This window comes from Parasteatoda tepidariorum, chromosome 3 (genome assembly GCF_982258835.1).
Source record: "Parasteatoda tepidariorum strain Cologne lab strain chromosome 3, Ptep-v5.0, whole genome shotgun sequence".
In the NCBI taxonomy this organism is placed as follows: domain Eukaryota; kingdom Metazoa; phylum Arthropoda; class Arachnida; order Araneae; family Theridiidae; genus Parasteatoda; species Parasteatoda tepidariorum.
The window spans coordinates 71,548,202-71,572,908 of record NC_141757.1 but is presented as its reverse complement, the minus strand read 5'-3'; the positions used below and the strand labels follow the sequence as shown (position 1 = coordinate 71,572,908).

General features: G+C 25.3%; 1 protein-coding gene across 1 annotated transcript; it reads right to left on the bottom strand.

Annotated features, from left to right (window-relative positions):
• Nucleotides 1–5,786: 5,786 nt before the first annotated feature.
• On the bottom strand, nucleotides 5,787–23,848 carry LOC107451534 (N-acetylgalactosamine-6-sulfatase). Its single transcript, XM_087159521.1, has 14 exons — nucleotides 23,477–23,848; nucleotides 21,513–21,636; nucleotides 21,362–21,436; nucleotides 19,241–19,340; nucleotides 17,122–17,262; nucleotides 16,595–16,661; nucleotides 15,581–15,708; nucleotides 14,735–14,871; nucleotides 13,423–13,526; nucleotides 11,728–11,864; nucleotides 10,210–10,312; nucleotides 7,816–7,937; nucleotides 6,711–6,828; nucleotides 5,787–5,946 (listed from the first exon to the last, which is right to left on the bottom strand). Exons 1-14 carry the CDS (start codon nucleotides 23,573–23,575, stop codon nucleotides 5,860–5,862), a joined length of 1,542 nt encoding a protein of 513 aa, XP_087015647.1. The 5' UTR covers nucleotides 23,576–23,848; the 3' UTR covers nucleotides 5,787–5,859.
• Between the last annotated feature and the right edge of the window lie 859 nt (nucleotides 23,849–24,707).

Below are 24,707 nucleotides of genomic sequence, written 5' to 3'. Positions count from 1 at the left end.
CAATAGTTAACATTTTGTAGTTCAAACTATTTTCAATTTATACAATGACACAGAATTATTGCATTTTAAAAGTTTCATATTGTTTTTTGGAGACAAATATTTGTAATGCTTATTTGTTTTTAATGTTTGGTTCATTCCATGTGATTTTGAAAGATAGCAAGAGTTGAAGGAAAATCTAGTCATTTTATTAAATATTTTTAAATTATATTTTATTACCTATTTTTTTAAGTTATTTTAATATTGAGAAACAGATATTGAAAATCACAGAAATGATATTAATGAACTCATCACATTATTTTAAATGTGCTTTTGCAGTATTAAACTTTGAAATATTTTTATTTATTTTTTTACTTTATGTATTTCTTATAATTATCTGTTATTTATTTATTTACTTTATGTAATTGTTACTATTATATGTTATTATTTTTTTTATTACTTTATATACTCATTTATTTACATTACTCGTTTATTTACTTTATGTAATTGTTACTATTACATGTTATTTATTTTTTTACTTTATATACTTTTAAATGTTATAAGTGACATAGTTTTACAAAATAATTTAAAAAAAAAATGAAATTAAATCTGAAATTAAATATTAATTAGAAAAATAATAAATATTAATCTTAAATTTAATCTTATAGTGGATCTGTATAGACATGCATTGAATGGTGGTTTGAGTAAACAAATACATAGAATATTCAGCTTGGTTGTGTAACTAATTTAATAATTTTTTCATTACAGAGCAAATTTGAGGTATCAAATTTTAAAATAACGTTAATCTTAACTGTGTTATAATTTAATATTTTTTGCTATAATAAAAAAGTTTACTTTTTTTAAAAATCATTTTATTTGAGGTAACTAATTGCAACAAAGGTTATTAAGTAGAATACTTGTCAAATCCCACTTTTCAGAGTTTGCTTTTATTAAACACATGTTCCATAACCCTAAGTTAGAGTGAATTTTTCTTTTTTGCTTTTTGCATTTGATGTTATCTTATAATCGTTATCTTTAACTTAATCATTCTAGGTAATCTTATAAGACTCTAATTAGATTACCTAGTGCATTATACTGTTTCTTGCATTTGATGTAATCTTATAATCATAATCTTCGACCTAATCATTCTAGGCAATCTATATAACTCTTGATCAGATCACTTAGAGCATTATACTGTTTCTGTTAGCAGGCTATAGCTAAGTTTGCCTCATGTACCATAAAGCTCTATATTCCATCCACCCTTGTCACTCTAGAAATTTTTAAAATTCTGTATGACGGGCATTTTTAATACTTTCTTTTTTCAGCTTTTTCTTGAAAACAAAAAGTTCTAAAAATAAGTTAAGATAAATCTTACTAACCTTTCAAGTAAAGAAATAAACTAAATTTCATTTTTTAATAGTTCAGCATCACTTTCAAATTTAACTTTTTATTTTAAATTAGTTTTCGCACATTTTTATATTTTCAACTTCATATATAAATCAAAATATTTCTATTATATTCTGTTCCAGTGTTTAAATTACATGTTGAAGTAGTGTAATATATCTGCATACGTCAAGAAAGTTCTGTTTGTTTTCCATAACCTATCTATGATATGTAATCCTTTCTTGCAATAATTTTTTTTATTATTTTGAGGCAGTGCAAAAATTCTAAGGTTTTATATCATTGCATTTAGAATACATAAAGTTAGTACTTGAAATGAATATGCCTCACTGTTAACTTCTTAATTAAGAACTGTTAAATTGAAATAATTATCTAAATAACGAACAATCAAATTTTTTTTAAAATCAAACTGAATATTCTACTATAATTGCATGCTCCTAATATCAACAGAAACTTAACATTCAGTGTATATATTGTTAGTTTATGTTTTTTTTCTTTTCACTTTTTTAACAATAATTTTTAATGGTGTAGTTAAATTTTTTTTAGAAGTATGAAAACTATTCCAAATTATTTTAAGATGCAAGTTTTTCTCTAAGGGAACACTAGTTTATTTAAAGTTAATTGTGACTTGATGTCAAAAAAGAGCTGCATATTTTTATACAATTTTTAATATAAGTTAATTATAATTGAGCATTTAAGAATGCCCTATTTGAGTGGTATGCCTATCTGTTATTACATTTATAATATTTTGAAAGTTGATGAAAGTAAGGTAAAGTGCTTACATATCCTGTTTATTTTTATTTTTCAATTATAAAAACTATACTTTTTATGTGACTGAAATATTTTCTTTATATGATAAAAGCCATATCATTTACTTATTTTCTAAGAAATTTTGTAAAAATTGTTTTTATAAATAGCTTGACACATATTGTGCTATTCCTGAAATATTTATAATGATTTTCTATTTTCTTTATTAGATGATTAAGTGCTTTTTAGAAATTGAAATTATGAAAAATTCTGAGTTCTTTAAAAATATTCTTTTACTATTAATAATTATAATTCAAATTAATTTTAGTTATTGCTAAATAAATAGAAAAATTGATTAAAGTGAATTATTTAATGACATTGTAATACGACTATTAATGTAATTATTACATTTCTTTGTTTTATCATTTTTGATATTCAACTGTTTTTTTCTTATCAAATTACTTTATGCAATTAGTGCATTATGAACTTGTGCAATTTTTTTTAGTTTTTTTTCCAAACATTTTGTATAAAAGCCTTTATTTTAAACTTAATATTTCTTATCTATTTTGAAACAAAGAAAAATTTTATTTGATACAACAATTAAGATTCATGCATCACTCAAATTTTTTCTGCTGTTATTGGCTTGAGTGATCATTTTTTTGTAAATAAAATATTTCTAAAACTTATTGAAAGTGTAAATCTACAAAAGTGCAGAGTAGTAAATTTTAGGTTAAGTATCTTAAAAATATATTAAATTAGATAATCAGAAAGCAACATATAATTATAAAATGTAAATATTTGTTTTAAAGTCAATATTTTGTTGAAATTCAATTGTAGTGGTAAGCTTTATTACATACAGTATATATTTTATTACCATTCATTAAAATAAAGAGAAGTCCTAAGTTTGCTTAGTAATCACTGCTGTATCTGATAAAATATGTATCTTCAGTGGCAGTGATTTTCTAAAATTAAATGGCATTGTAGGTGTTAAAGACTTAAATTATCTCAGTATAGAAAAGTGGACTTATTCGGATCTTTGTATTACTTTATTAACTTGACTGTCACTTTCTAGTCAAAATAGTCAGTAATAAAGTTTGTGTGTTAAATTTTTTTGCAACATATTTAAAAAACATAATAGTTATTGTAACTATTTTCGAAGATTGTAAACGATATAAGGTAGATTAGAATAACTAAATGCAATCATTTCTTTGTGTGTGAAATTCTCTGAGTTTGCATGAGAATATGACCCTAGTTAAGCTTTGTTTTGATGTATTAAATTTCATCACATTTTGAGGCATTTGTGTGTTACTAAGTAAGCTACTCTTGTAGAATGCACAAGAACTGCTTCATCTAAGTAGCCAAGATTTCTATCGACTTGGCTTCACCTAGGCATATCATTTCTTTTTTGTATTTTTTATGAGCCTTTGTATGTTTGTGTGTTGAGGCCAAATAAAGATTTCATGTGTCCACTTGTATATGTATGGTTATTTGCTCTTATTTTGATACATAACTTCATAGCTCTTTAGATACATAACTTCATATATCAATTTAAATGTATATATTTAACACTGAAATTGCACAGCTTAATTGTTATTAAAAAGAATAATATATTTTTAAATTATAAAGAAAAAAAATATTATAGGGTTCCATGTACACCTAAAAATATCAGAAGCGATAGAAACTTAATTCATTTTTACTTATTTAGTTATTCAATCGTGATTACCACCATGACTTACATTGCAAAGCATGTATATTTAAAGTGAAAATATTCCTTGAATTCTCTTTCAGTAGCAAACTGAAAAGTTATGCTAGAAAAAGTTCGTAATTTTTATATCTTTTAATCGATTTTTGCTTTTTATCAGTCACCACTTTTAATAGTTTTATGTGCACATGGAAACCCTGCTATAACATGAGGCTGTATTTCAATAGTGGTCCAACTCTATTTTAAAATAATATTTTGTAATTCTTAATTATTTGTGCACAGGAAATCATATTTTTAAATCAGTATGCTTAGTTCTTGTGTGAGAGGCATCAAAAATCAGGAAAGATAGAAAAAACAATAAGTTTAATGGACTTGAAAAGTCCTTCAATTTTTAAATATGACTTTCAACCCTACTAGTTTACTTTTAAAAACATATTCCTGTGTTTGGCTGAGTTTAATATGGTTCACCCAAAGCGATTTAAAGAGTGAGTTATAAATAAAAACTGAGTAAACTTTGTGAGGTTATAGTTGAAGAAATAAATTCCCCAGTTTGTTGGTCGGAGGCATAATTGAAATTTGTAAAAAGGAAGATTGAATAATTGAAGGTTGTAAAGAAAACCCAACACATTGGTTTTTCTTTTCTTTTATTCTATATAGTTTTAGAGTAAGTCTTGTTACATTACAACATTAAATTTATCTGTATTAATTTAGCTATGTTTTAAAAGAATAATTTGAAACTGTTTGTAACAAGACTCACAGATCTGGGAAAATGGTATTTAAAATTTTTATTAATAATTTTCCCATTTCATTTAATTGTGATTCTAAAAAATAATACAAATCTTGTTATACATGTTTCAATTGTATAGTTAAGTAGTATCTCAATTTTTTTGGGCCTTAGTACATTATTTACAATTTCTAATTACACATTTTTAAAAAGGTTAATTAAAAGTTTTAAAGCCCAAATGAATGTAGAAGTAAAGGAAATATTAATATCTCAATGTATGGAGTTAGTGTTTTATTCCATTATAAGCTTATTATCTAGAATTGATATATTAAATGCAATTTCAAAAAAAAAACCTATTTTGGTTTTCTCAGTTTTTTTTAATCCAGTTTTTTTTCTCCAGGTTTTGGTAAAATCATAGCAACTCTGAGTACAATAAATGGGAAAAGATTATACTAATTGAAATGTATGCTCTTTATATATGTGTTCTATACAGAAATATATTTATACACATACAGACTTAATTTAAAAGAAATGAAATATTTAAAAAATAAGTATTTTTAGAAATGGATTAAATGCCTATAAAACATATATTTCAAAATAAACCGTAAATATCAATTAACTGTTATAAAGACATTCTTGTAAAATCATTTTTATGTTTTATTTTTATTTCCTATTTTGTAATTATGGTACAGTAGAGAACCGATTATCCGGAACGTTCTGGACCATCGCGATTCCGGATAGCTGATTTTTCCGGTTTTCTGAATCGCTACAAAATGCTGTTTTTTAATGTTTATAAAACGAAACTAAAAAATAATTTTGAAATAGTTTTAGAAATAATAAAAATGGTTAATAATACACTTAAGTTTAAATAAGGAAGGAAATTATGAAATAAATATTATATACAGGCTTATATATGTTATTAATGTTATTATATTAACATTAATAACATATAAGCTATTTGTGCTTATGTGAGATTCGTCTACAAACGGCTTTTGATCCGTCCTCTAAATCAGTTCTTTCGTCAACTCGATATGCCGTACGCTCTAAATAACAAAATGGGCTCAAAATCTTGCAAGAAAAAAAATTTTTTTAATGGAAGAAAATTAATTTACGGTTCCGAATTTCATTCCGGTTATCTGGTATTCTGATTTCCGGATAAGAGGTTCTGCACTGTATTTTCTTTTATGCTAGTTTTATACATGAACAAAATATGTACAATTTATAATGAAACTAAAATTCCACATTTTTAAATTTTATTTAAAAAATAAAACATATAAACAAGTTTGTAAACAAAAATACTAACTCAATATTAGTGAGGCCAATCACATTTATAAGGTTTTGATGCAGGAGGCTTCAAACAATCATTAAGAATTTTACATCCAGGTGGGGACCAATGCTGAAAGGTAATATATTAATGCTTATATACAAAAAATCTTTTTCAGTTTCTTAGTTGTTTATGTATGTTAAATTAAAATGTTTTTACATCATTCAATTCAGGACCTTATAAAATATTTCTTCTGCCAGTATGTTAGGTTTTTTATTTATTTATTCTTTTTAAAGGAAATTTCGATACATTTTATAATTTTAGAATGCAAATAAAAACTAAGGAAAAATTGAATGCAGTTTTTAAACATGGAGTTTTTAAAAAAAAAAAGATCCCTGAATTAATTACATTTAGGGAAACCAAAAAAATAAAAGCATGAGAAAAGGCTTTCTTTGTTTTTGTGACAATTAGGGTTTTTAAAGAACAAATCAAATATCTATTAAGCATAAAGCTAAAATTTCTCTTTTAGTTTAATATCAGCTAAGTATTATTGTAGGAATAGAAAATGAAAGGTTTAATTTTGTAAAGGTGATGTTTTGAAGTGTAATAATTGTATAATTTTTTCATAAAACAAATTTTTTATACTTCTCAATTTTTAAAGTTCACAGACAATTTCAACCTTGTAAGTGACATTTAATACTTTAAATAAGTGTTCATGTAGTCATGTTTAATTTTTTTAGGTCAGGCTTATAATTAGATTTTTTTTTTTTCAATTAAAATGCATTTACAAAAGATTTTTCAGCACATATTTTGATTTTATATAGATTTTTGTTGCCCCGATATATTATTAATTTTAATAAATGAAAAATTGTATGAAAATGTCAAAAATAACCTACCATTACAGCTTGATCACACATATTTAACTGTGGTGTACCCTTTATCATCGTCTTTTTATGCATTTCAACTTCTCTCATTATCTCATTCATAGCAGCCTTATATTCACTTGATTTCGGACTGAAAAGGAATATTTCAAGTGAAACATTTAGTTTCAAAATATGATGTAATCACATTTTTTTTCTGAAACTTCTATGTGGTTTTTAAATTTTTTTTCTTCAAAATATCTTTAAAAGATTTAAATTGATATCAGTTTATAATATTCTATAATTTTTTAAATCTGAATTAGACATTTGAAAAAAAAAATGATCGAAGTATTAAGAGTAAGCATAAAAAATGATGGAATAGTATAAAAATAACTAAAAAGACAAGTTTAAATACTTAAATATTATTTTAATAGCAACCACAAGGGGGAAAAAGGATTTTTATTTTAAAGCTGAATGAGTAAAATCAAAATTTATATAGTATAATCTAATTTTTTTGTTAATTTTATAACAAGATAATATATAATATCATTTATCAAGATAATAAATTGACAGAATAATTAGTCTATTGTATAAAGAAACTATCGTATAAATAATCAATTTTTTAAGTCTAACATACTGAAAGTCTAACATACTGCAGTAAAATAGTACACATACAACTCATTAAAGTTTATATTCAGTTGTGCTGTATATCAGTTGAGTGTTCATGATAGGATTGTGACATATTTCGAAAAATTATCTAGAAAATGAATACTAGCTATGACGCCAAAAGGTATGTTGTTTTGATTTGCTCATTTACTCAAAATACTTGTTCGATAACAAGTATTTTGAGTAAATGAGACACTAGAATTCTCGGACAACAACTTAAATATACCAGAAAGCGATTAAAAACCTATCAGTTCGATAAGAGCAAGAAATTAAACTTTTTATTGATACATAATTTGACCGAATGAGAATCTATATTCCTTTAAGTAAATTCTGATCCATTTGAAAATAAATTCTGATATATTTAAATAAAGATATATTATATTGAGCTGCATATGTATGAAATATTTTCACCTAAATAGCTATTTTTTTCCCAAAACAAGATATTTGCTATGAAAAATAATTAAATACTAATTACCTTATTTGATACTTTTCACCAGGGTCTCTCCCAAGATGAAATAATATTGGTTGAGCAGTATGATTAAGCTGTTCATGACTTGTTACACCTTTTAAGTCCATGCCAGGACAGAAATCAATCCCCTGAACAATATATAAACATAAAAATGAAATACTGTGAAAACCATATTAATTTTAAATTAGTATTTTGTAATTGAGTAATTAAAGAACATGCTTTTGCTCACACTATTTTGCTATGTATAAACAAAATGTGTAATTGCTTAGGAAACCAGCAAAAATTTATAAGAAAAAAGATAAATTTTAATCATCTTGTATTACAGGAAGTTGAAATCAATCTTTGACTTTCATGAGAGAGTGTACTTATGTTCAACATTCATAGATATTGTCTTAAAATTGTGATTTATATTTATAGAGACTGACTTAAGTGCTTTTTTTTATGTTTACAGAGAATTTTGGAATAGAGCGCAACAACTATATTAACTTCAGACAGAATTTTATGAGGTATGAGTGTTTAAAGTAAATAACTTATCTGTGCAAGACGGAAGGTATCAACATTTTTTTCACTTTATGTAAATATATAACCGTATTGGGCAATTAATTAAACATTTCCTACAAATCTCACAAAAATTCAACAATATAGACAATTTTCTAAATAATATTTGTATCTTTTTTCTAGAAAGTTTCTTCCCCGTAAGTTTTTTGTTAAATTACAAAACACAAAAGTGCATAAAAACTGCATTATTTAAATAAGAGTAACGGGCAGAGAGAGGAGAAAATGTCCCCAGTCATCCAGCCAAACTTGGACATCTAATAAAACTAAGGACACAAAAATTTTAAATATATTACTATTATTTAGTTAATAAAATTAAGTTTTTTACCAGGAAAATATTCGGATCAAGGAAAAAAAATTCTATTAACGAAATAATATAATTAAAAAACAAATTTAATTAAGAAATTTCAAGCTGGTTAAAGAGCCAAATAACACTAAGAAAATACAAATATTCTTTATGTTTAAAATAAAAAATATTATGAATATTAATTTGGTGAAAGTAATTTATTTTCACTACACTTTTATTTCCTCCTACATTTACATAAAATGTGGGATTTGATTTTTATAAATTTAATTATATAATTTTAATGACATTTTTTAAAATGATATAAGGTATTGCAGAGATTACACTCCTCATTTAAAGGGCATTTAATATCTAATCAAGATGTTTGCACTGGGCATCTAATAAAACCTGCACACACTGTTAAATACTCACGATAAAAGGAGCAAGCTAGATGAAGTGACACTTATTCAATTAGACATAATGACATTTAGACAAAAGTAGTTTACTGATAACATGTATTTGTTATGTTGTGATTTTGAAACTGTTTTGCACAACTTAGCCCTATGATAATAAACATTTATTGGACATAAATAACAAATTTCTCTTGTGCATTTTTCTGAGCATTTTGAATACACCACTTTTCTCATTTACTTTCCTGCATTCACTTTACTATGTGTGGATTTTCCCGATTGTTTTCATAACGTAAAAAAGTTCTTCACTTAAAGGTTCAATACCTTTCTGCAATACATTATTTATTGGTTGAATGGATAACTTTGGGGTAAAGACTGAACATTTTTTACAGAAGACACTTTCTTAAGATGAACTGCCAAGACTCATCTTTTTCTTTCCACTATTTGATATACATAATTGAAGAGGAAACATTATCGAGGCTGAGGGCAGCTGAATACTATGTAAATTTTATGGATCAGCACAATACTAGTAGCAAACTGCTTTAAACATAAATTACATTTGTTGAAATATCAAAAAAATTATTGAAATTTAGATTTTTCAGTTATTATTTTGTTTTGTTCAGTTACTTAAAACACTAAAGTTTTATACACAGTTTTAGCTTTGAACACAGTTTGAGGATAATTTAATATTAGATATAAACAACTTCACAAGCATTATATAAGTTTTGCAGCTTCAGATATCGGGTTTTATTTATCAACAACTTATTAATTAAGTTGTATAAAAATAAATGAATGCAATTTAATTAATGAATGCACAAGTCGAATTTTTAAGACATTTAAAGTTGATTTGGGTCAAGATTTGAACATATTAAAATATCATAGCAACTGATAACAGCATTAGTATATTTTATTTTATAGGTTTTCTTTAAAAGATGAAACAAGTGCATGAGATTAGATTAGGATCCAGACTATTTGTAGTTCAATATGAAAATAATGTTTTCTTCTCCAGTAAAAAGTGGGATAAATATATACTCATATTTTTATAATTCTGTATCTCAATCATGGTATGTCTTTTGCCATTTCTAGATCCTCTCTTGTCTAAGCTTTAAAAATATGTTTTAATTTTAAAAGGAACAATTTAGGCATTTATACCTGTTTGAATTCTTCATAAGAGTTAGTCCAACACCAAAAGTGGCTTTTGTATAAACCATACCTTACAGCCATTAATTCATTTCCTCGATAATAAAAGATTGGTCTAAAAACAAAGCTTGTTTTAAAATCAAATATTACCTACGCATTATCAATTAATCTGCATTAAACTGAATCAAATAATAGAGAAATATTCCTTTAAACAGATTAAAATATTTTAATACAAGTCTTTTTAACCATACCAATGATTGCATTAGTCTAATGTTTAATAAAAAGATTTGAACAAGGGCCTTTAAGTATTATAACTTCTTGATATTTTAAAAACTGAAAGGTCATAATGTATGTTTCCTTCAGTATCTAGCTATATAACACTCTATATTGCTATACAACATTTGCTCATATAAACTGTATTTGTTATTTTATTATAAGAGAGCTTCACATTGCTTTGCACAGGCGATCTTTAGTGACTGCTTTACACAGCAGTGTGGTTTGAACATCACTTTTATAATAACTACTAACTGACATAAAATTAGTTTTAATGTAAAACTGTTTGTTTTAATTGTATATTAAGTTTAACATCTAGGCATAATTGAATCTCATTTTATGCATGTTCTAACCAAGTGTAGTAAAAAAAAATGTGGGAATTTTTAAAAAAATATTATATTTTAGTATAAGCCGACCGGTCTGTGTAGGGGGCAGGGAACTGCCCTTGCATCAGAAAGGTTCTGGGTCGGAATTCCGGGCAAGGCATGGATGTTCTTTCCTTCTCTGTACTATCTGTCCTTACTGTGGGAGCGACGTTGGCCCACATAATATGGTGCCTCTGTAAGAGAGGTCAACAAAATCGCCCTGTATATGCCTGAATTGACGGATGTTAACATAGGTGGGCATTGGAAAAAAAAGAAGAAAAAAAAAAACATCTAGGTATGACCCACTTTACTTTACCACCCACAAAATGTTTTAAACTGTTAAATATTGTTAAATGAGATTTTATAAAATAATAATTTCACAGCTATCATAAAAAAAAGACTGTTAAATTATTTGGCATATTTATTGAATGTATTGAATTCTGAATAATAAATTTTTTCTGTAGGTGAATTACATGTTGTTTTTTTTACTTAAAAAAGTAAATTTGCACACAAAGGTTTGTTAAAAAAAGTAAATATGAATTTAATTTAATCCCCAATTAAATGATACAATTGTTACTTTTTATTAATTAGTAATGTGGCTAGGACCCCTAAATTTCTAAATCAGGTCTTACTAAATATTAACAAATAATATTAAACTTAAATTTTTAAAAAATAAAGAAAGAAACTATATTGACTACCTAATTTCGTTAATTATTTAGAGAGCTAAAGTTTAGTAATGACTTTAAAACTATGCGTTAGTGAAAAATGCTAAAAGTAATTATATCGAAAAACTTTTTTAAAAATGAAATGTTTGAAATTAAAATGATTTACATTGCAAATCTTTTAAACTTTTTTAACAATTCTTACAAGTTCCCACTGAATATAGTTATACCTTTCTTTGTTTTTGTCTTGAGCCAAAGCTGGCATCAAATCGATTCCATCAACCACTCTATCTTTAGGAATGTCTAACGATGCTATTTTCAAAGATGTTGTAAAAAGATCCATAACTGTACTTGCCTGATGAGATACCTATTTATGTTAAAATTAAACTAAAGTATACACACAAAAAATGAAAAAAATAAAGACAGAAGACCTATTTTTGGTTTAAAGATAAGATTTTCACATATTAACATGTAATTTTGATAATTCGAGAGGCTGACTTCAATTATGTCAATAATCAGTACAGACAATAAAGTTATGAAAACAGACAAAAAATTTATTTGAAGGTTAAATTTTGTACTTTATGATAAAGAGTATTTACAAAGAGTATTGACAAAAAGTATTATGACATAGAGATAAATAAAGGGAATGTCAATTCTACATTCTGTACATATTTTTAAAAATTATTATGAATATTTGCTAAAAACATTTTTTAAAAAGCCAAATAATTTTTTTTTGCAAAAATGTAAAATAAATAAAAGAATAAAAAACTAATAAAAGCTAAGGTTACTCTAAAATGAAACTTTTTTTATACTAAAGGATTTAAGTTCTATAAAAGATAGAAATTATATAAATTTTACATTTTGTTAGTGATTCTACAAATATATTAAAAAAATTTTTTTAAATAGAAGACAAATAAAAATGTTTGCTCTACTTTATAATAAATAAAAGAATGAACAAATAAAAAAGCCTTGTAACCTAAAAAAATTGAGTTAACAGAAAAAATTCAATTTTGTATTATTTTGATAAAATAAAGGAAATTTGTGTAATTTGAACATAAATTTTTACAAGAAATATTTTTCACCAGATAAGTTATCTTTCATAATCATCTCATTTATTAGGTGCCAAAAAAAAAATTTTGTAATAAGTTGCTCAAAAAACTGTATTTCTATGGTAATTATTATTATACTAGTATCTTTTAAATCAATTATAATTTTTTCAAAATTTAATACAGTTACCACAATGATAAAAAAAATGATAAATACAAAATAGTTTAACTTTGTGTGCTATAGCCCCTGATACTATTCTGTTCATAAATTTTTCATATTCATATTTGAAAGTCAATTTATACAATAAATTTTTTAAATTTATCATTTTATGAATTCATTTTATACAAAAGCTTCTAAATACTGGGGCAAAGTTTTACTGACTAAATAAAAAAGCAATTTTTTTTTGTCATTTTTAAGTATTCTTACGTGTATAAGGTTGTGCATAATTTATAATGATTCGTTGATAACTCAAGAGGGTTTCAAATCTAAACATTTTGTAAAAATTATATATATTTTTTTTACTTGTGCTAAATATCTTTTTTTATAGAGCAATGCATTGTTTTCATGCTAAAAATAATTTACTTGTTTTTAAACTTACAAAATTTTCTATTATTTTATAACAAATTTTAATAGTTCTTTGACTGATTTAAGTCTTTTTAAACCAGAAATCACAACTTTTTAGCATCACTTGATACAATTTGAAGCTAGGACATTTCAGACAAATTTCTCCTCTAACAATGAAAATTAGTTTATGATATTGTACGCTATAATAACTGAGAGGTGTATATTAGAAAATAAAGATAAATTCGATGTAATAGTTATTGATATAGAAGTTCTTTTCTTTATGGATTAATAGAAAGCTTTTCTATATGGCTTACCTGACCAGCTGGAATTGTACCAGGCCACCAAGCAATGGCTGGTTCTCTCATCCCTCCTTCAAATGTTGTTTGCTTTCCACATAAAAATGGACCATTACTACCAGCTAAATAATTTAATAAATACTTAGAATTAACAAGGAGTATTACAAAATAAAATAGAAAATGCTGTTTTAGAGTAGGTTGTTAAGTATGAGATAATATTTTATTAACACTACAGAGGTTAAAAAAATGTGCTTTGTCTTGATACACATATGTATTATTATATATTATTTTAATTATGTAATAAATCTGCAAATGTAACTTTCACACAAATTTTAGTAAACATCCTTACATAGAAAATCTGAATACCCGTGATGCTTAGAAAATAAAAATTGAGCAGGAGCATTAAAAAACTTTATTTTAAGTATACTTCTGATATAAAGTAAATATTTTAGGAAAATTTTAAAACAATTTTCTATTTACTCTAATATCAAGATGCAATTTTTATGCTGAAATGTCGAAGTTTTGTTATGTATCTGAAGGTAAAAACGTTATGAAACATTAATTAAAAAGAAGGTACAATCTATAAATACTTTGTCTTAAGCTGCAACAACAGTTCTATTATGATAATCTATTAAGAAGGAAGGGAGGAGATATTTTTGTATTTTTTTAAAAAAAAAAGAAAAACACAAAATCTGTATATGCTATTTTTCCTTAGCTAGTTCTCCTTTGAAAAACTTTTTAAAAGTATCAAATTATTCCAAGCTGTTTTAAATTTTTAAAATTATTTTGTGCCACAATTTGTTTGGCTTAAATCTACGCAAATGATTGATTAATATTTTTAGAAAAGCTTAATTTAGCAGTTTGATGAAACGATAAACTCTTTTTGCAAAAAAAAGTTTGGAATTATGAGTTATTGATCAGCAATAAAGCAAAAGGAAAAATAAAATACGGGATTCATAAGTAATTTAGTTATTTCTAACATGGAAGGTTACATGATAATGATGACAAAATATGTCTGATTTGTGTAAAAATGACTTTTTGTTATTAATAACTAAATCACAGCATAAATTATAAGTTTTATTTTATTTTATAACCGGCATTGAATAGCTTCGAGACGAGGGGATTCTAACCACGGATCGACCTACCACTGAGGATATTTTACAACAGCACTATAGTGTGACCTCTGATGGGTATACAAATCGACCAGTTATTTCTGAGATTCAAACTGAGCCCTCTTTCAGTCTATTGTGACTCTGAATTATAAGTTTAAAATACCCTATAGAATGTATGCCATAGTAATAATTAACGAAAGAGCATACATTTTACCTACCCATTACTTGACTGACTAAAGCTGCTCCATTATCAGAAGTAAAAAAGACAAATGTATTGTTCTCAATTTTAAGATTGCGGACAGTTTCCAAAATTTGACCAACTCCATGATCCAATTCTTGCACTGCATCTCCATATCTTTAAAGACATACATGCATTAAAATTTATAAAACCAGGGGGAAAAGGGTTATTATTTTGTTTGTATCAAAAAATGAGCTATAAATTAATACTTAAGGAATAGAAAAGGCACAATTTAAATGGTATAAAAATAAAAGTAAAAAAAAAGTTGAATGAAATATAATTTTTATTTTATTTCATAGAAGTTCAGTGTTTGCATTTCTCTAAAAAGAAAAAGAAAAAAAAATGGAGAAATAAAAATTCATCACAATAAAAGGTATAATAGCATGAAAAACACTTATCTTTCAACAATTTAATGAATTTGAAAATAAGAGTAAATGTTAAAGCATTCCATTAATTACTGAAATTCTGTTATTTATTATCAATTGTAAAGTAAATAAATATAATTTATTGCAACTAATAATTATAAGTAACATAAATTTAATTTATACATTGGTAGCTAAAATGGAAATTAGATAAATATATAAGTAGCTAAAAAGATAAAAAAATTTTTTGGCATCAGTATTGTTAGATTCTATCAAAGAATAGGAATAAAAAATCAAAAAAAAATTTTTTTTTATCACTTATTGCTAAAAATTCATTACTGAAAAAAATTCTTTTATGGAGAAAATCTGTTTCAAATAAGTCATCTGTTTTCAAAATATAAAGTATTTCTTCACAATTAAATTGATTTTTTTCTTAAAAAAAAGAACAAGTAACATAAACTCACACTCCTCTTCTACTCTTTCCTAAGAACTCTTTAGAAGCATAGCAGGGAGCATGAGTTGAATCTGGGGTCCAATATAAAAAGAATGGTTTCGAGGATGTACCAGCTTTCTTAATGAAATTTACTGCTTCCTAATATGAAACAATATAAATTTTTTAAAAACTAAACTATACTCTTTTCAATAATGCTTCAAGTATCACAATTAGGAAAAATGTGCATTTAAAAATTTTTTTAAGCTTTATGACTACAATAATGATAAGTTCAAAATAGAAAACTTTAAAAACATCTTTTTTAAAAAAAATTCACAAAAAATTACAAAAACTATATTGCATACACTTAAATATATTTGGTATTAGGTGTATCCAATATATTTGTATTTTTACTTAAGAGAAGCTAATCTACTATTTTTTTTATTAAAAGTAATACATAATTTCTAGTCAATCTCTTTACAATCTACACATTTTTAGAAAATAACAAAAATGCAGGTAGTTATAAATGGAAAACAAAGTACAGGAATACATAAGATGCTGTAAAATACTGTTTTAAATAAAAGGTAAAGAAAAGTAGAGTCCTTTTTTTTTGTTTATAAGTACTTTTAAAATTTTTTACACAATTTTGTATGATTTTTTTTTTAATTTGATTGATTACTATACATCAAATAATTTTATTTATATAATTATTGAGTAAGGACCGTGCCTTCTTTTAATTTTAAATAATGTTATTCAAGATTTTAAATATATTTATCCAAAGTTTTATTATAACAATTTTCTTATTGATTCAAAAAAAGTTTATTTCGTAATTCTTGAAAATTTCAACCAAAAATTCTAAAAGTGTTTCAACGAAAAGAATGTGAGAGCAAAAATAGAGTATTTGAAAAATTGTATCATCAAAAAATTATATCGTAAATCTGTACATTTTCATGACAACCCATGGACCATGGATACAAGTAAAACAAATCTACTACACAAAATGGATCTATAACAGAATTGCATTGAATAATCAGTGTAAAAACATTACTTGAATAAGTATCCTAGTGAAATTCGATTCCCCAGTCCCTTTATTAATTTTAAAGTCCTGATAGTACCTGAAAAAAAAGTGAAATTAGGTCATAAGATTTTTTATTTAGTTCAGATTCACATCAACAATTATTCAAAATTATTATTTAGTAAAACACTCTCCCAACAACTAGATGTTGACCAAAGGGGTCAGAAAAATTAACCATTTCACAATTTCAAAACCAACAACATGATGGTGGCAATGTGGTCAGCTGCCTACACTTTTTAGATAAGTTGTTACCATCAAACTGAAGAATGATAAATTTAAAACCTTTACCAGGAATAGAACCCAGGTCTTACACAATGACTACTCAGTGTTTCAACCACTATACTATTGCAATTTAATTTTTATCTTTGTTACAATATAACAGCTATAAGTCACAAAATAATTTTTTAATAATTAGCAATATGTAAATAATTTTCAGATAATATATTTTTATGCAATTTAAGAAAAAAATTTCACATTTATAAAAAATATATATAGCTTACCTTCCGACCATTGAATTATTTTCAAATACTGGTATATTGGGAGTATTTTTACCATAAGGTCCGAAATGGCAATTAGCTGAACCAAACCATTCATGAAATCCATGTTGAAGCGGCAAGTATTTTAATTGATGACCCAAGTGCCTAAATAGAGATAACAATTTTTGTAAGCATCGTCATAATGCTATGCTATGTTAAGCAAAATTAGTGTTTTTTAAGACAAAATAGTAAGTATAGAGATGCCGATCTGGAAGTTTCAGATTTCCAGAACAGTGGTAGTAAAATAAAAAATTAGTTAACTGTTGTTTTTAAAATTTTCCATCACATAAAAAGGCTATAGCTTGTTATTCAGTCCTTTTATATATAAATTTGAATTAGTGATCAAATTGAATTATAAGACATATATTCTGAACTGCCTTAAATAATTGCAAAAAATATCCAAATAAAATCCAGAGAAGTTGGCAAATCTGCATGTATATTAACAAAGTTTTTTAAACCACCTGAATAAATTAAAAGTTTTAAATTATTTTCATTTGATTTAAAGATTTTTTTTCATAATAGAAGTTTTGTATTAAGTCTACATATTTTTACATCCCAATAAATTTATTGAAAACAATACTTACAGTTAATTTTTTTTTAAATAACTGCAATATTTATGATTTATCATTAATTACATGAAAATAAATACTAGATTATAAAAGCCTGTCATATGACATAAAAATGTACGAAAGAAATAAGGACAGATGTGCATAAATTTTATATTCAATAAGAAGATTAAAATTCATAAAATATGACTTTAATTAAACATTTTAGCTCGATGAATATATAGTATTTGATTGGAGCCTGGTTGATAAGGGGATGGAGTCGATTTCGTACAAACAGGAGTTCGAATCCAGCCGGCCAAAGAATCCCTGTGTATTGAATGTAAACTGGTGCACGTTAAATATGTTATGGTCACAAAGTCTTCAAATTCCCATAGCAAATCAATATCTCTAAGGGTACTGAGCCAGGAGCTCCCTTACTTCTGGATTGAGTTCAAAATTACAAGACTATGGAGTTGAACATTGGTAATCATAAACTAAAATTTGGGTTGGCTGTTCAATGACAGTTATAAAATAAAATAAAATAGCATTTGATTATAAAAGTATCTAACAATTATACAAAAACATATCAACTGTAAATATATTAAATGAAAATAACAAAGCAACTTACATATTTTATTATTACAATAAGTATAAACATTTGATTATAACAGTGGATATAAATATTTGATTATAAAAATCCATAATAAAATATATACAAATAAGAGCTAACAAGGCAAGATAAGATGAATTAAAAACAATAAATAAATAAAAACTCATAAAATGTGCTGATTCTTTATTAAAAAAATCAATTTTATAACTTTGATTATTAAATCCTCAAATAAAAATATAAAAATTTGCAAAAAATTCAAATAACACAATTGCTATATCTTTTTATCAATAACATTAAATCCAACCATTTAACTTTAAAAACTTGTCATAAAAATAGATTAAAAGAAATAAGGACAAATATAATATGATGCAATTTTGCAATTTGAAAAGTAAATTGACATAAATATGCAAAACAAAATGCTAACAAACATAGTATGGTTAGATAAATTGATAAAATGTCATACATTATGCTAAATTTGTGAAAAAATATTTTAGATTTATAACTACATACTTGATGATAATAACTTCTTATACAACTAAAAATATTTTAAACAAATAAAGATAAATATAGAAAACAGGGCAAAATACTTTTACCTAAAATTTTATTCTTAAATGATTTTTGTTTCTAAAAATTTAAAAAAAATTCTTGTTTTATTTAACAATTATTCTTAAAAAAACATCTATGTTTCTGTGGATTGCTTACGCACAACTCGCAGAAGTTAAAAGGCTTTCTAGCATAAAATATATGGGATGCATTGAATTTATATTAAAAGCTGTAGTTATTTCTTAAAAACATCTTTCAGTGATATTATTAAAGTAAAGTGAGTTTAATATTATAAAAGTAAAATAGCAGTAAAAATGATATCAAAATTAAAAAAATAATCATAAATATTAGAAGCTATCTGTAGTAGTTAATATTATAAAATTACCATTTCCCAACAATTTTATTGTAATATCCAGATTTCTTTAACAGTTCTGGAAGCAATATTTCTGAAGTGATACCACCCATTATTTCTTGTGGAGTGTAAGCTATAAAACAATAAATACAATAACAATAAATTAAATAATAATTGTTTCAAATGAAAATGGTAACTAATTTTAAAAAACTAGAACTTTCTTAGATGCATCTTTTCTTATAAAAAACTAATTTCAAGAAAGAAAAATATATATAGACAAAAATATCATTGGTTATATAAGTATAATACATTTAAACATTTTATTCACTGACAAAAAATATCACTAAAATAATGAATATAAATGTAAAGTTTTTCAATCACATGCAAAGGAAAGATAACTCAATTCTCATTAATGCATTGTTAATCCATAAAAAGTAGACAGAATACACTGAAGAACAATTTTTGTTTGTTTTCTGTTGCTTGGAATTTTTTTAACAAATCCAAAATATTTTCACATTGTTGATTTTAAGTCTGCAAGCAGTTTCTCTTCACAAGCTACAGTTTTTATGCAATTTAATAATATAGTCCAAACTAAATTTTTTTTAAAAATTCATTTGTGTTTAAAAAACAACAACCTAGTTTTACTATATTATTAAATGGCATAAAAACTGTAGATTGTGAGAAACTGTTTGCAGAATTAAAGTCAGCAATGTGAAAATATCTAAGATTTGTTTAAAAAAATCTCAAGCATCAGGAAACATATATTTTTTTTTAATTCACTCGTGCAAGGTCGGAATAGCCAGGTTGGTAGGGCACAAGGCCCATGTCCAAAAGGTCGTGGGTTCGATCCCCATCAGATGAAGACTCCTCGAGTAGTAAATAGTGACTGATGTACGTTAAATCTGTTTAATCACAAAGTCCTCCATGTTCCCGTAACAAATCATTCCTATGGGGATCCAGGAGTTTCCTTGTCTTCTGGATTGGTTCAAAATTACAAGGCTACGGAGTTGAACATTAGTAGTCATAAACCCAAAATTGGGGTGGCTGTTCAACGCCGCTTATACATATATATAAAATTAAAAAAATCACTTGTGTGACTAATAAGTATTCCCACTTTTATGATATTACATAGGGCATGGTTTGAAGAAGGCAGTAATACATTTCAGTTTATGAAACAATAAGTTAAGATCATATATTTTTGTTTTTAGTGTTATTTTCAAAGGAGCAGAAAAACGTGTGTATATATATATATATATGTAATATCTAAAATACTAGCTTAATAAAATTAAAAGGATCTTTTGAGACTAAACTCAAAAATAATTATATCTATCTGCAAATAAGCTTATCTGGTTTCAGAGAACATTAAATTTCTCTTTCACATGCTTAACTTAGCCCTTCGCGTTCGCGTATATAGTAAGTTCCGTTGAATAACGATGAAATCTTTATTTATAAAATGAATCCACACCGCGCGATAAAAAATCGTAACGAAACCAAATTCCCATTAAAATCAAGACTATGTTGAGATATTAGTTCATCTCCATCTGGTCTTAAGATCTTCCAGACGCCAGTTCTAACATCTGGGGTTATATAGATCACATGACATGAACATATGTTATGTTAAAGAAGGGTACACTTATATTTTAGAAATGGAAGGATAAAGATGCATCTCGGAGCTTTGCTCCAATTGTATATAAATTGTAAATAGATTCCTTATTCTTTATTCAATAAAAGTATAGAAAATTCATTATGTTATCATCCTTATAGAAAAGGATATTAAAAATATTAAAATATGATTGCAAATTCTACGAAATGCAATATAATGATTAATGAAAAGCCACGGCTCAAGAGTTTACGAGAAAGAACGAGAACGAGCACTACATATATATATATAGATAGATAGATAGAGACGTTCTTTATTAAGTTACACATCCAGAAAAGAATAAAATAAAACAAAAATACCATTTTGCAAAAAACCCTGTAGCTTTCAAAACAATCTCTAGCTTTTCGAACAAAATTTGAGGCTTGAAATCGCCACATCCAAATTAGGTAAGATCAAGAACTTGAATAAATGCAATAAAAATATGTTCCCCAGTGTATTAATCTGAAAACAAAGAAAAAATAAATAAATAAGAGCAATTAATAATTTTTATTTACCATTTCTAGCATGAGCATTGTCTGTGTAGAATCCATTTCTTATAGGAAGTCTCCCTGTTAGCAAAGCTGCACGGGCTTTAATAAAAAGAAAATAAGTGATATAGACATTTTCTTTAAGTATATTCTGACAGATCATAAAACTGTATCTTACATGGAGAGCATAGAGGATTAGCTGTGTAAAAGTCAGTCAACACAGTACCTTCAAGAGCCATTTGATCTAAGTTTGGAGTCTCTTTACTTGGTTCTCCAAAAACTCCAAGATCACCCCATCCCATCTAAAAAGTATCAATATCAGTAGTATTAGTTACAGAAAAATATATATTTTCTTTTTATTTATTAAAAAAAAAAAAACTATTCACATGTTTCAATTTTGAGTAAAAGCGATGCCAGGATTTCCCCAATAAAAGAGCATAGCTCTTGTCTTGAAAACAGCAAAACTGCAAATTTTGGCAATGAAAAGAATGTTTAAGCCTGACAATTCATGTACATATTTCTTCCTGTGAAATAGTGATGAACTGTACTATGAATGTTATTGAGATTATTTAAGAAAATTAAAAAGTGGTGATAAAATTCAGAAATTTTTATCAGTTTCTGCGGCAAATAAAAAAATAAAATAAAATAAGCTTGACCAGTTCAGTTGAGGAAAACAACCATTTAAGATTTTAAATTCTCTCTGTCATGATAATGAGCTATCAATATACTGACATTCAAAATGAGAAATTATTTATACACTCAAATAAAAAATTTCACAAATAGGCATTCCTATATAAAAATAAAGAGATTTAAATTGTATAAAAAACATTACTGTCAGAAAAAGTATCATTCAACAATTAAATGTTATGTACTAGAAAATTACAAGCATTCCATAATAGATATGAGAAATAATGGACAACCTAGGCCAAAGTTTCTTTAAATTAGAGGTTTTAGAAAAAAGTTTTATTATATTCCTAAAAATTACACCAGTTATTAAATAACTAAACACAAACTGCAGAATAAAATCCTCATTGAAAAATATTGTTTGCATTTTAGTCTAAAACCATTTTGACATTTTATTTGGTATGGATTAAACTTTTACCAATATTCACTTCTAAAAATGTCCTGGAAGATATTAAGTATATAACAACTATCAAATTAAATATTTTCTTCCTCTCATTTTTTTTTTAAATAAATGAAGAGAATAAAATAAATTTAAAAAAATGGTTGAATAATACATTAAGAGCATTTTAAATATCTTTAATGTCTTATCATATCTTAATGTCATATTTAATATTGATTTAAATGTCTTATCATATCACATATGAACACTTCACAAGAAAATATTTCTAATTGTAATTGCTCCTTTATTAAGAATTTATTAAGAATTTTAATGTTTTTACATGTTACAACTTATTTACTTTGTCTTCAGAAATTATTTTTATTATACTACAAAAAAGTAAGTTTATAAACTCTTAATCTGAAAAATTGTTAAACAGAAATTAATAAAAAAAAAACAACCTTTGTTTAATTTTTATACAAAATCAAGTGATACACAAACTTTATTTTTAAAATAAATATAACCTTTAGAACAACCTTTTTGTAACAACCTTTTAGAATTAATCAGTTTTCACTATCCAACCAGGCATCAAAAAAGTTTTTTTTTCCTTTTCTCTCTTTTTTGAGTTAACTGAATATAACTTACAATTCAAATTGCAATAAAATTTGTATAAATTTAATAAAGTGATAAATAAAGTATTGGGTGAAAATCAAGCTGTTTCAAAACAACACAAATATTTAAATTTAACACAGTTAATAAAGAATCAAGTTACACAAATTATTTACTACTTAATTAGAGTTAATCACAGAGAAAAGGAAGAAAAAATGAACATTTGTAAACAATATATAATTTTTAAGTTTGATCAGCTAAAAAATATTTTAAAAATTTATGTAATTGTTTTTATTTAAAGTGATGTTAATAATCCACGCTTATTAACGAAACACAAATAAAGCTTTGAAACAAAATATAAAAAAATAAATAAATGAAGTAGGAATATTTTTCGACAAGGTTTTGAGTATAATCTAATAGAAGAAAACTGGCCCTAATCTGGTGTTATAGATAATAAAATAAAATATACTTACATCATCCATTAACATTATTATAATATTAGGAAGTTTACATTCAGTAAAACTAACGGAAGTCAAAATTGCTATTATTGAAATTTCAAGTTTCATTTTCATGATTTTTTAAATAGCATTTAAGAAAAATAATAAATAAAATTATTTTTATAATTTTCTTGTAGAGCAAACAATACAGCATGAAGTTGGAATATTCCTCATAATCAAATCATTTATTTTGATAAAAGAAATTTGACATAGATTCTATTCACATGATGTTTTTATCTTGTTTTCTAGATTTTTACTTATATGCAAACTTTTGTAATATCTGATTGAAGCTTTTCTTTCGGCTCACATTTTACGCTTAAACTAAACTAAATTAAAACTGATACTTCTGAGTTTCAGGAAGCATTCTCATTGCCTGTAACTTTCTCGCGCGCTAATGAGAACTTAATTGGTAAAAAACACCTATCTGTGAAAACTTCACTAATCAGAGTATATTGGTTAATCAGAGTTCTCATACGGATGCAATTTCTTAACGTGTGAAAATCATAATTCATAATTTCGTCCATTTCTCAGTCGATTGAGTTTAAAAGGGATGTCCAGAGATGTGTGAATTGGATACAGTGAGAATGATCTCTAAGATACAACAGGAGTGATGAATGATGTGGTTGCCATCTTGTGGTGAATTGCGAAAACTATTAGACAGGTCTAAAAGAAAGGTATTGAGAAGTTTTTATTTTATTTTATCTGTTGATACCATAAAACGATGTGAAATTCCTAAAAGAATTTTAAAAAAAAAAAATTAATGATAAAATTTCAGATTCTGAAACAATTTTTCTCTTTAAATTTGCTTTAAAAGCATATTAAACAAAATAATCATAAAAATTGATTCCATTACCTAGCCACTTTATTAATTTTTATCTTTGAATTTAAGGATGAATTTTTGAGTCACGCTTTTTGATGTTTTATTGTACTTAACTTACTTTTGATGACAGAGTGTCATTTGACAGAAGTATACTAATTAAAAAATATTGAAAATAAAGGGTTACTTTATTAAATTAGGTTGTTGTTGTAGTTGTTGTAGTTCATTTACATCGCACTAGAGCTGCACAATGGGCTATTGGCGACGGTCTGGGAAAAATCCCTGAGGATGATCCGAAGACATGCCATCACAATTTTGATCCTCTGCAGAGAAGATTTATTAAATTAGGAGAAGTAGTGATTAACATATCTTTTAGAACTTCCATAGATT